A 13,918-nucleotide genomic window follows, 5' to 3' on the forward strand; every position below is an offset into this window, starting at 1 on the left:
TAAAATTTATAGGTCTTTTCCCTAAGTCCCAAATTACAATTTATATCCAAGTTATTTTTACTAATTAAGGTTGTCATTTGATTATTATTATCGTAGTTAATTATATGTTAACAAAATGAACATTTAATAAGAATCTAAAACAATCTACAAAATGCTAACATTCCTACTTATTAATCACAAAAAGTATCGATTAACATTTCCTTATTATTATTGTGGTTAATGGGAAAAAAATTATTTACTATTTATATCACATCTCCTCTCTTCAGACCCAAATTAATTATACCTTCATAATAAGATCTTAACAAAAAATTATTAATAAAATTTATAGGTCTTTTCACCAAATCCCAATTTACAATTTATGGCCAGGTTACTTATACTAATTAAAGTTGTCATTTCATTATTATTGTTGTAGTTAATTATATGTTAACGAATAAACATTCAATGATAATCTAAAACAGACTACAAAATACTGAAATCCCTACTCATTAATCACCAAGAATTAGTTGGCTTTTTATCATCAAGTTTCATTATCAACCTGTATCTTTCCAATAGCAGAACAGTCTTATATCTCTTGCCAGTGTTAATTCTCTTTTCAGCTCCTTTCCAAAGTTTTTATGAACTTCTCTCCACACTTTATTGCTTAGAAGATCTCTCAAATAGTCTCATTGCCCTTGAATTGTTATTAACATTAGCTTATCTTTGGTTATCAAATTTATTTCTGAATAGGTTTCTCTTCTTAACTCCATCCTTATTGCTCTTTTTTTTCTCCTGTATCTTGAAATCTGGTATAAAGCTCCAAATTGTCAAATTCACTTTTCCATCTTCCCTTCTTTCCGCTTTCACCCATATTTGCTCCATTAATAAGTTCATCTATTGTCTTGTCTTTATCTTCTATGTTTTCATTCTCTTCTTTAATTTTTGGGGCTCCAACCCCATCATCTTTTGCTGTGATAAACAATAGTCTATCCAACTTCTTCTCAAATCTCCCAAATCCTTCTAAAATATTTTGAATTCCAACCAGGATGTTTTGAAATTTTAAGGTTTCCTCATCTGAATATTGATCCATTTTTCCAAAAGAAAAGAAATAGAAAAAAAGGAGTCTAATAACCACTGCCACTCTAGCCTTCCAAACTTCTTTTGTGAATATATCTATATTTATTTTAAGTCTTAAGCACAAGTTCTTTTCTACTCTTCAAAGTAGAAGGGTTCTTATCTTTTTCTTTCCTTTTCCTTCTCTTGCCAAAATATTTTCCAAGAGCACCTGCAAAAAGCAATTCGTGCCCTTGAGTCTTTATCAGATTTTGTAAACAAGTTGCAAACCCTTCAGTTACAAAGTCAGTGAGATCAAATATAAGTGAACAAAGGATACATTGTTTCAAAGAAAAAAAACTTCAGACTCAGACTTCCGAATGGCAGATTCCACTTTTTTATACTTTTTCTCAATTTTATGGAAAACAAAAATCAGGGTCTTTGTGGTGTCCCTGAGACCAGCAAGGCTTTGTCTTCCTGGTCACCGTCTCTCCGGGATGGTTTAGGTCCTACTGGACCCTCCAGAGGCAAAAGTGTCAACGGTGGTCTCGGACAGTCGAGACCGCACGTTGTGTTGTCGTGACATTGGCTCCTCTTTCCGATTGGTCTTTCTTTATAACCTCTAAAAATATCATTAATTTCCTCTTGTGTTCATTTAGAGTAATATGATTTATTGTTTCTGTAAATAATGGTAAAATTGTTTATTTGTACCATAAGTTCTTCGTTTTAACTTCATCTCTTTGAATTATTTTAATATGAAATCAAAAAACAAATAAAACAATTAAAATTGTGAAAAAATACAAGCAGTTGTAACACTGAAAAACTAATAGTATCTCAGTGAGAGCCTGGACACACATAATACTTTTTCAATGCCCCTGGAGATTTTTGTTTTTTTATCATCATTCTTTATCATTTGGTATGAATTGATGACCTCTGAACAAACTCTTTTTTTCCCTTCTGTTCAACCCTGTCTGATTCTTGAACATTACTTGGACAAGTCCCTGCAGTTTTCTTTGTAAGGTTTTTCAGAGGTGGTTTGGCATTGCCTGTTTCCTAGGGCTGATAGTGACTGGCTCAAGATGGGGCAAGAACTCAGTACTATATTGTGTCTGAAATCCCTGAGCCAAGGAGCCAAATAATCTGTTTTCTTATTTGGAGCTTCAGCTGTACTCCTTCTAGCAACCTTCTCCAGAAAGGGAAGGTTGAAGATTGGATAAAAATTGTCTAGTACAACCAGGTCCAGTGATGAACTTTTTAGGTAGCATTTATTTTTTTCACCACTTGGCAGATGAACTGCCTCCTTTCTATATTTAATGTACAAATGGCAAGACTCAACTTCCCAAGGACCTTGTCCGCTTTCCCAGGAATAACCAAAACTCTATGTGCATTGCTAAAATCAACCTGAAAATGTCTTAACTTTTAATTGGATTTGAATCCATGAAGATTACTAGCATAGTAACCAAGTAACCTAAAAAAGTTAAAGCATCAAAATAATTTTCTACAATCAATTAGAAATATGAATTTTACAACATTTCTTTAAAAGTCATGTACAGATAGTCCTCAACTTACAATAGTTGATACAGTGACTGAAAGGCATTGAAAAAACTGACTTATGACCATTTTTCACACTTACAATCATTGCAGCATCCCCATGGTTAAAATTCAGACACTTGGCAGCTGACTCATATTTATAACAGTTGCAGTGTCCCAGAGTCATGTAATCACTTTTTGCAACTTCCAACAAAGTCAATGGAGAAGCCAGATTCATTTAATAACCATGTTACTAACTTAACAATTGCAGTGATCCACTTAACAACTGGAGCAAAAAGGTCATAAAATCAGGCAAAATTCATTTAACAACTGTCTTGCTTAGCAACAGAAATTTTAGGCTCAATTGGGTTTGTAATTTGAAAACTACCTTCTCACTGTTCTGCTGAGAAATCTTACATGACTTTCATTGTTCCAGCTGTGTCTTTATGCTTTTTTAATGAGCTTTATCATTATCTTTAAACCTCTGGCATGGAAATTATTATTTGTATAAAACATTAAAAGTAAGCTTTTCAAAATTATGAAATATTATATCCGGAAGACTGAACTGCCCACTGTTTTTACTAAAATTAATTGATTTTCTACATTTGTTTCTTTATCCAATCTCATTGTGCCAGAATAATTTTGTTTTCTTTGGATATCTGCAGCATATCTAAATTTGATGAACGATGCTGTTTCCTCTATGTGCATGACAACTCTGATGACTTTCAAATCTATTTTTCTACAGAGTGTCAATGTAGTAGGTAAGAGATTTGTTTTGCTTTGCTTTGTTTTTATCTTTGTTTTAAACTAATTCATACAAAAGTTACAAACTTCGATACACAACAAGCATGAGAAGGAATAAAAGAAATAAGCTTTGTCCTCTTTTGCAGTTTTTATTCTACATCAATTTCAATAAATATGATCAGTGAAAAAAGTAGTGAAAAATATGATAAACTACTAATTAATATATTGTGTCCTTTTTGCTTTTTAATGCTTTTTTTCTAATTGTAAGGGAAAATATTCATAACATTCTACATTTCTATTTCATTTCTATTTTCTTGCCTTAATGAAAGTTTTTTAAGAATGTTGGTGATAATATTTGTGTGAGGTACTGTTATTTGATTCCGCCTTAGAGAATAATATTATTTGGACTGCTTATTTGCTTAAAATAATAAGCACAATGTTTATTAAGTATATTTTAAATTATGAAGTATTTTGATGTAGAAGCATTTTAGGGGATTGCAAAATCATGCTTGTCTCAGTATTATGCTAAGGAAAACTTTAAGACATGTTGATTTTCTTTGTATGAATTATACATAAAATGTATAATTCTGGTTGAGCAGGCAAAACTGATCTTTTTTGCTTTTCATTGTGAGGTGTATATTGCTTTCAGATTCTGTGCTTTGGTTAAGGAGATTTTAAGTGATGCTGTAGGAAATACCCTGGAACTTGAAGGCGAGATCGATGGTGATACATTGGAAGTAAGTTGCAAAGAAAGAGATTTGTAGTTCTGTTTGTTTCTATTATGTATACAAGGTATATTAATGTCAGAAATAAATAGCCTTTCAAATAAAGAGAATTGTGCAGTTAATCTGTACTTACCTTTATACACTAAATAGGATTTTTTTCTTTATAAATAACAAATTGTCTTTGTGTGTACGTACTATAACCTGCAATGTGACAGGAAAAAAGTTAAATATTAATGACTTTCTTACAAAGTAAAACTGTAGTTTCTCTTTAACAAAACATTACATATTTTGCATAATCCTTAATAATCTATATTTTTCACAAACTTCATCAGCCTCAGTAGTTAAGCTTTTTTTCCTGAGAAATTGATCCCCTGATTTTAAAAATAGAAACCAATTTGATAATATTTGATACCAAACCTGAGTAAAGATCCTTCAGATTTGATAGTTTAAATGATTGATATACTTAATATTTATACAGATTTGAAATAATAGTTACAGCACAATACCTCATAATGTTGTTCAGTGCTCGCATACCTAAATCTCTTTATCCCAAACTGGAAAGAATAATAGGAAACCAGTTTGATTCAAAGCCTCAGATCTGTGCTTTCCAAATTGCCTTATACTTGATTTCCTGATTTCTTAAAGCTGATCAAACTGTCCAGTATATAACTTCTAAAAGCAGGGTAATATTTCATTCTGCAATGCTTTAGGTCAGAGTTGCCCGTCTTGGAAACTTTAAGAGGCATGGACTTCAATTCTCAGAATTTCCCAGTCAGCATGGTTGGTTGGGAAATTCTGAGAGTTGACGCCCAGGCCTCTTAAAGTTGCCAAGGTTGGGAAATCCTGTTTTAGATTGTCTCTTAGAAGGCATTGAACTGCCATTTTGCATAGACGATAGTGATGCAAACATTGCTAAATAAGTAACTATCAAAATAAGATTTATTAAGGACAACAAGAGCTGAAAATGGATGAAAAGGGGGATTTTCTTTTTAGTTATTCCAGATAAGATGATAATTGGGTATATTATAGGAAATTTATAGGAATTTTATAAAGATCTTATCTGCCAGAATACAGAGTTTTGGCTACATGGGCTAAGTCAGTTGTGGGGTAAACAGACTTTTGTTGGTTTACCTTTGACCTCTTTTTTAAACTAGTATTTCATAACTTGTTAACTGTTTTATTCGTGAAAGCCTAAAGTATGGCATAAAGAAGTGTACACTTTTGTTCATTAATTCACAAATCCTGTGTTTCTATGTACCTTCTGTCTATAAAGGGTTTAGTTGACTTGTCTGTCTGTTTACTCTTTGAGATGCTAATGTCTACAAAAGTCCTATAAAAAAACAGCTGCTGTTGAATTGTAAATAAGGTTTGCCTACAATCTTCCTGCCATAGCCATGGTCATATAAAACAAATCAGTTTATTTTATTCTTTGTTAAAATTGAAAATGTTTCTATAGTATCAAATTGCTATGGCAATATTTTTAAAATCCTTTTTTTCTGACATACTGTGATTTAGATTGATTACTTAAGAAAATGGAGTAGATGCCTATGTTCTGGATCCCAAGACCATGGAATTTCTCCTTGTACACAATGTTTTTTACATTTGTATCTTTGAGATAGTTTGCAAAAACTGGGTGTGCTATCCTAGCATAAGTATCTGATGTTATATAATATAATTCTGTTATAAATGTGCTAAAATTAAATTCAGAGAAACATAAATTTGGCTTTAAGGTCAAGCTACCTCTATACCGTGCTGCTTTGTAGCTATGAAATAAGGGGTGTGGCAAAAAAACATTGTTTTATTACTGAGTAAGAATGCTGATCATATAAAACTCAGAAGGAAAAACAATAAAATGCTGAAGCATGAAAAGTAAAAGTGTTTGAAAGGTGAGATATAGTAGTAATTCATATCAGAATCTACAAGGACTTTGCTAACATACACTATATGGAAACAGAAAGCTTGAGGAAATTGAGGAAAATTGCAAGAATATACTGCAGACTTATTGCATTCCACAGAAACTTATATAAATCTTTAATAAGGAATTTTTAATGTAAGTAAAATAAGCTGACAATAGGGATATTGGGATAGACACAAGTGCTATCATTTTTAAAATTGAAATATTTTCAAAATTATTGTGCCTTTTTGATTTACATATTACCGTATTTATCGGCGTATAACACGCAGTTTTAAAACTAAAATTGCAAGCTTAAACCCTGCCTGCGTGTTATACGCCGATACTCCGGGTGGCAGAAGCCCGGGACCCAGTCAAATTCGCTGCGCAAGGTGAAACGGCCGGCAGCAGCCCTGCTCTCCTGCTGCGGCTTCTGTTTCAATAGGGAAGAAAACTTCCTTTCGCTTCCCGGGCTTCTGCCGCCCGGCAGAAGCCCCGGGACCCAGTCAAATTCGGGAAGCGAAAGGAAGTTTTCTTCCCTACTGAAACAGAAGCCGCAGCAGGAGAGCGAGGCCAGCGTCCGTTTCAGTTGCTTCCCTTCTCCGTCTTGATTGCTGGAAGCAGTAACAAACGGCGCGTCCGCTCCGCATCGCCCTGACAACCACCCCAGCCGGCGGCTGCCAGGCCTCGCTGGAGTCAATTGCAAAGCTGCGTTCAGCGCTTTGAGGACCTGAGGCATCTTGGGAAATGTAGTTCCCTATCAGAAAGAATGGAGTAGCTGCGAATTTGTAACAACATAATATAACTTGGTGCTTCGCAGGTTACGAAAATCTCGTTTGATTTGCACACTGTTTTTTAAAAGTTAGATAAAGAAATTATGCTGTGAAAGCGACTAGATAGCCCCCCTCCCCTTCCTGTGTGTGAGAAAGGGAAGGAGAGGAAGGAAGGAGGGAGGGGGGAGGAAAAGAAGAAGGGAGGGGGGGAGAAGATGGAAGGAGAAAAGATGGATGGAAGGAGAAAGAATGGAAGGAGAAGGAGGAAGATGGAAGAAGAAAGGAAGAAAAAGAAGAAGGGAGGGAGAAGGAAGGAGGTAGGAAGAAAAGGGGAAGAGAGGGAAAGAGCAGAAAGACAAAGAGGATGAAGTTGATAGGCAAGAGGAAGGGGGAAGGAAGGGAAAAAAGAGGGAGAGAGTGAAGATGAGGAAGAGGTTTTTGGTTTTCCAAAAAGCAGTGATTCTGATTAAGTTTTTTTGCTCAAAGAGGTGTTTTTTCATTTCATATTTGCCTTTTAAGAGGAGTTAATGTTATAATTCATGTTCTAATGTTATAAATTTTAATCCAACATTAAGTTCCGAGCTTCCAAGTCATTTATTTTTAATGAAAAAAAATTTTACTCAAATTTTTGTGTTAAAATGGGGGGTGCGTGTTATACGCCGGTGCGTGTTATACGCCGATAAATACGGTAATTGGATTATTTTGTTCTGTATATGATTTAACTGCCAGTGAGTATTTTGTTGTTTATGTATATTGATACAAATGTTCCTTATTATGATTTCTCTGATTCACACAGATGGATTATATGTGAGAGTTCTGTATACATTCTCTAGGTAATATACAAATGTTTGAGAGAAGCCATATAACAGAAGTGTCAAACTCGATTTCAATGTGGGCCGCTTCAGGACTGTAGTTGACCTTGGGAGGGCTGGGGGGAACATGGCCAGCTCAACATCGGATATGTTGGAGGATGCCTGTGGTGGCCTAGGTGGGGCTGAACGCATGCGCAAGGAAGATGGCTGCCTAAGCTTGCCGTTCAGATTCTGAGAGAGAAGAAACAGCCAAAAAATTAACCTGTGCCGAAGCCAGAGTCTGTTGAAAGTGAAGATTGTGTAAGACCAAGGCAAGAGGGTTTCGGAAAGCCAACTACCTAGAGGAACGCTGCTCCGAATGGCTCCCAGATGGTGCTGCTGCTCCTCGTGGACAGCAACTCCAGCTCCGATTGCTGCGGCCTCGGCTCGCTACCGCTGGGTGTCGCTGGGCTTGCATTGGGGCATCGACTTCAGCTTCGCTTGTGCTCCACAGCTTCTACAGCCTCGGGGGGGTTGGTGAGTTGGTGTTGGGGACTGGGCGGCTGGTCTTCTTTACCACCACCACTGCTGTCCCAGATGCACCCCCCCTCTTTTTCCATCGCGGCCTTTCTGCCTCTTTGCCACCACCGCTGCGGACCTTCATTCCTTTGCTCCACACTCCGGCTGCTGCGACCTCAGCTTTTCTTAGACGCTACGGCTGGCTTCCTGCTGCTGTTTGCCTCTGCCATCCACCACTGTCTTGGGCGTGCCTCTTCGGGTGACGTTGCTCTCCGGTTGCCCTTGCCCTCCGGCTGCTTTGCCCTCAGTGCTGCCATCCTGGGAGGAGCTGGGGCTCCTGAGATCAAGCGACCGCCTTCCTCCGCCGCCACCACTCCTAGTTCCTGGCGCGGCCCATCCCTCTTCTTCTCCTCTATTTTGATCTTTGGACAATGCTGATGGGAGGGATTTTTCTGCTTGCCATTCCGGCTGTTGCAGCAGCCATGGAGATCTTTGGCCACGCCGATAGCCTTGCATTTCATTCTGTGATACACAACCTTTGCAGAAGGAGAGGACGGGGGACGAGGAGGATGTGGACAGGGAGCCTGACCCCCCCAACTGGCGTCAGCCCCCTCAGCCACTTCAGACTTTCAGACCTCTATTCTTTGGGACTCTGCAGGGGAGAAGAGTGGGAGCGAGGAACCCCCCCCTCTCTCAAACTGTTACTAATTCCACCCATTTCAAATTTGCGCTAACTGCCTTTGCGGGTTAAGAACTGCATTTACCTTGTTTGCTGAGTGTATGAATGTGTGAGAGAATGTTCCCACTGTTTAAATTGATTAATTTTTATACTATTATCTTGTATTTTAATGATTATTGTGGGGTGTGTATGAGGAGAGTGTCTGTTTGTTGTGTATGATAGGAGCGGGTGTGCGACCTGGTGCCCCCTCCACTGAGTGCAGATGCAGAAGTGGATGGGGGCCCAGATTCGCCCCCTGTCCTGGAATGAATGATGAGCGTGGCCTGTCGGGAAGAATGGGGGCCATGGGAAGGGGGTGGGGGTCTACGGGGATGGAGGAGGGTCGGAGCATTTCAGTTACGACTAGGAGGGGCAGATATGACGGGAGCTGTAGGACTGGCCATTACCAAAGAAGAAGGACTCATTACATCACAGTGATTCCTTGTTCCAGTCCTTCTGGCTCAACTCAAGGGCCTGGTGGCAGAGGAGATCAAGACCCTGGTCTCAGGTTGCTGCTGCTAAATGCCAGGTCTGTAGTAAATAAAGCTCTCCTCGTCCGGGACTTAATATTAGACGGGGAGGCAGACCTGGCATGTATAACTGAAACCTGGCTGGGCCAAGAGGGAGGAGTCCCCCTCTCAGAAATGTGCCCAGATGGGTTCCACGTGCTACACCAACCGCGACACCAGAAAAGGGGTGGGGAAGTGGCAGTTATTATCTGAAGGTTGTTAGCTCCTCGCAGGATCCCTGCCCCAGAGATTGTGGGGTGTGAGTCTCTCCTCCCGAAGTTGGACCTAGGGGTTCAATTGGGCTTGTTTCTGACGTACCTACCTCCCAGCTGCGTCACAACAGCCCTGCCTGTGCTCCTAGAGGCAGTAGCCGGGTTGGCGGTGGAGTTCCCCAGACTGATGGTACTGGGGGACTTTAACCTGCCATCCCTAGGTGAACACTCTGACGGGGCGCAGGAGTTCATGGCTTCCATGACAACTATGGATTTGACCCAAGTAGTTCAGGGTCCAACTCATAGAGCGGGACACACACTCGACCTTGTATTTCTCTCGGGGCAGTGGAGACGTGATCTTGAATTAAGAGGAATAGAGATTTCGCCCTTGTCATGGTCAGATCACTTCTTGCTGAGGCTTGACTTTAGGATGCTACTCCCCCATTGCAGGGAGGTGGAGCTGATTAAGTGGTTCCGCCCCAGGCGCCTGATGGATCCAGAAGGATTTCAGAAGGAGCTCGGAAGGATACCTGACTACCTTGCCCACAATCCGACAGAGTCCTTAGTCGCGGCCTGGAATGTTGCGGCGGCTGAGGCACTGGATCGGATTGCACCTTTGTGGCCTCTCCACGGCAGTGGATCCAGGAGGGCACCTTGGTTTACCAAGGAACTCCGGGAGATGAAGCACCAAAAGAGACGCCTAGAGCGACGCTGGAGGGCTAGTAACTCTGAATCTGACCGAACACAGCTGCCCTGTTCAGGGTGACCCGCTCCCTCCTGAAAGGTGAGGAAGCAGGGGAACCCCTGCAGGGAAGAGCTGAGGAGTTCGTTCAGTTTCTGTCGGATAAAATCACTCAGATTCGGGCAGACCTAGACTCTACTTGGGCAGTACCAGCTGAGATGCCGAGGGAGAGTCTTAGTCAGATTTGCTGGGATGAGTTCGAGTTTGTCATCCCCTGAGGAAGTGGACAAGCCATGGGAGCGATGAGTGCTCCACCTGTTTACTGGACCCGTGCCCCTCCTGGCTGGTTTCGACCAGCAGGGAGGTAACACGAGGCTGGCACCAGATGATTACGAACGCATCTTTACAGGAGGGGTCTTTCCTGCAACCATTAAAGGAAGTGGTGGTAAGGCCCCTCCTTAAGAAGCCTTCTCTGGACCCAGTTATTCTTAAGAACTATTGTCCTGTCTCCAACCTTCCTTTTTTGGGAAAGGTTGTTGAGAAGGTGGTGGCGCTTCAACTCCGGCGGACCTTGAATGAAGCAGATTATCTAGACTCCTTTCAGTCTGGTTTCAGGCCTGGGTACAACACAGAAACTGCTTTGGCCGCACTGACCGATGATCTCTGGCGGGCCAGGGATAGAGGACATTCCTCTATCCTGGTGCTTCTTGACCTCTCAGTGGCCTTCGATACCATCGACCATGATATCCTTCTGTGACGGTTGGAGGAGGTGGGAGTGAGAGGCACCGTTTTACGGTGGTTCTCTTACCTCTCTGACAGGTCGCAGTGGGTGTTGGTCGGGGGACACAGGTCGACCCCTAGGCCCCTTAAATGTGGTGTGCCACAGGGCTCGGTCTTGTCCCCCCTCCTATTTAACATCTACATGAAGCCGCTGGGCGAGATCATTCGACAGCACGGGGTTAAGTACCATCAGTATGTTGATGATATACAATTGTATCTCTCTGCCCCGTGCCAGCTCAGTGTAGCGGCGGACGTGATGTGCCGATGTCTGGAAGCTGTTAGGATCTGGATGGGGGCAAACAAACTCGTACTCAATCCCGACAAGACTGAGTGGCTGTGGATGTTTCCCCCGAAGGACAGTCCAGACAGTCCATCCTTGATCCTGGGGAGTGAAAACTTACATCCCTCAGAGAGGGCCCGCAATTTGGGGGTCCTCCTGGATTCACAGCTGACACTGGAACACCACTTGTCAGCTGTGACCAGGGGGGCCTTTGCCCAGGTTCGCCTGGTGCATCAAGTGTGGCCCTACTTGGATCGGGAGGCACTCCAAACGGTCACTCACGCCCTAGTCACCTCAAGGCTGAATTACTGCAACGCGCTCTACAGAATGCAGCCACGTGAGCGATATTGGGTGTACCTAGGTACACCCACATTACACCTATCCTCCGCGATTTATCCTCCACGAGTTATACATTTTTTGGAAAGATTTCATGTGTCAGAATCACAGATAAAAGACTGAATATGAGCTTGCAACTGTAGTTCTTGGATGTTCATCTGGGAAGTCATATTTCTTTCACTTCTCTTCTGCTCAGTGTCAGGCTTTGACTTTGTCTCCTGTGTTGGCCTTAGCCTTTGTTTGCCCCCATCCAGATCCTAACAGCTTCCAGGCATCGGCACATCACGTCCGCCGCTACACTGAGGCCAACACAAAATATTCTTGAGGGAGTTGCACCTATTAATTTGGTATGCGTGAGATGAAATTCCTACCAAACATTGCTGTAAGGTCTTGACAGTTCTGCATAATTCATATATATGAATTCACAGATGACTATTTGGAAACTGCAGTTACATATAAGTGATCAATTTTTATAATAATTCAAAACTTCTGCTTGGTCCAATGAATAATTTGTGTCAGTTATGTTTATATAGCATCTCTTTTGAGATACATTTTGCCACTATAGTGGTGTTTTAGAATATGTCACCATTATATACCAGCCTTTTAAAACTCAAACTTAAATATTATTTTCCAGTTACAGATTTTTCTATATCCTGTGAGCCAAAAGGATATGTAAATAAAATAAGCAAACACTGATGTAATCCATTTTCTATTATTCCAGTTCTGCATTTTTCACTACTTCCATCAGAAGATTTTTATGTACTATGGTGCATTGTCTTTGATCAACTATTCTCTCTCTTGAATAGAACCAGTAGTTTTTTTTTCAATCACACAGCAGCCATCAAAGAAAACTATAAACATTGCAAAAATGGTTGATTGTAATTTCCAGAAATCTTGTTAAATTATAAGTCAATAAATTGTTAATCAAATGTATTAAAATCAGTTTGATGATTTTACATTTTTTGTTGTTTCTGAAGATTAATTTTGAATGTTATTTTCTTTTTTGCCTTCAGTATGAATATGACTATGGTGAGAATGGAGATAGAGTTATGTTAGGGAAAGGAACCTATGGAATAGTTTATGCTGGAAGAGATCTAAGCAATCAAGTTCGAATAGCCATCAAAGAAGTACCAGAAAAAGACAGCAGGTGAATCTTGATATTTTCCTAATGGATCAGGAAAGCGTAATATATTAATCTTGAGGACAGATTTTAATATTTATTCACATTTTTGAGTTTACTCTCTCTCTTGATTATGAAATGCTAAGAAGAATACTATGAATTAATTTCAAGTCATTCCTTTATAGTAAGCAATTACAGTTAAGTGTGCAGTGAAAGAAATGTCACATTGATAAATGTTTTGAGATAATGGAGAAAGGAAGATCTAGATCACTATAGTCTCATCCATTGGCATACGTACTTTTGCCAATACAGCCATAAACTAAAATAAAGAACAAATTCACATTGCTCCATGGTTGAGTTGTAATGAAATTGCATGACCAAGGTGAACTAGAAGATGTTGCAATTAGATATGCAGAGATAGGAAGGGAAAAAACAAAACATATTAGCTGATTTATAATTCATGAAAATATTCAATATGTTTCTCCTAACTTCTTGCTTAGTTTAAAAAGTTTTCCTTGTATCTCCTGGGTAAAGGAACAAAAGAATATGCTGTTTTTCAATTTATTGGGATCATATTTATCTGCATAAGTTAACTGAAGTATTATGAATCATTGTAGATCCTTTGCTGCTCATTCTGTGATTTTGTTCTACTATAAAAAAATTACACATGTAATTTGACATGTGATTTATTTAGGCTAAAAGGTTTTCTTCTACTTTCTTAAGACTTCTCTTTTTTATTATATATCTTCATAATAGATATTCTCAGCAACTGCATGAAGAAATTGCTCTTCACAAATATCTAACACACCGAAATATTGTTCAGTATCTTGGTTCTGTTTCTGAAGATGGATATATTAAAATCTTCATGGAACAAGTGCCTGGTGGTTTGTATTCATTTAGTTGTATATTACAAATAAGTAAAAATCAGAAAGAATCTAAAATTCAGACTCAAATTATTTGTGTTTTAAACATCTCTGAAGGTATTACATTACCTCTACTGTGTTTCCCTGAAAATATGACTTACCCCGAAAACAAGCCCTAGCCTGATTTTTACACCTGTGCCTAATATAAGCCCTACCACATACCCCCGAAATAAGCCCTACTTACACCCCACCCACGTCTGGCTGTAAGAGGTGGTGTGTGAGGCACAGGTATAACAATCAAGCTAGGGTAGCGCTGGGGGGTGGAGGTGCCCCATGCACTCTGCAACCTATTTATCTCATCACCCTGGTGGAGCTGCTTGCAGCACAATGCCATGAGGCTCGTCTTGCTGGTGGAG

The 13,918-nt window shown here is 39.9% G+C and overlaps 1 protein-coding gene across 1 annotated transcript in view; it reads left to right on the top strand.

Moving 5' to 3' along the window:
* MAP3K15 (mitogen-activated protein kinase kinase kinase 15) overlaps window positions 1-13,918 on the top strand; it is a 97,218-nt gene that overhangs the window by 54,643 nt on the left and 28,657 nt on the right. The window contains exons 13-16 of the mRNA XM_032226197.1: window positions 3,225-3,320; window positions 3,953-4,040; window positions 12,533-12,666; window positions 13,396-13,523. Coding sequence (XP_032082088.1) covers window positions 3,225-3,320; window positions 3,953-4,040; window positions 12,533-12,666; window positions 13,396-13,523 — 446 coding nt within the window. The remainder of the gene's footprint in view (window positions 1-3,224; window positions 3,321-3,952; window positions 4,041-12,532; window positions 12,667-13,395; window positions 13,524-13,918) is intronic.

The sequence above is a fragment of the Thamnophis elegans genome, chromosome 11 (genome assembly GCF_009769535.1).
Source record: "Thamnophis elegans isolate rThaEle1 chromosome 11, rThaEle1.pri, whole genome shotgun sequence".
Taxonomy (NCBI): domain Eukaryota; kingdom Metazoa; phylum Chordata; class Lepidosauria; order Squamata; family Colubridae; genus Thamnophis; species Thamnophis elegans.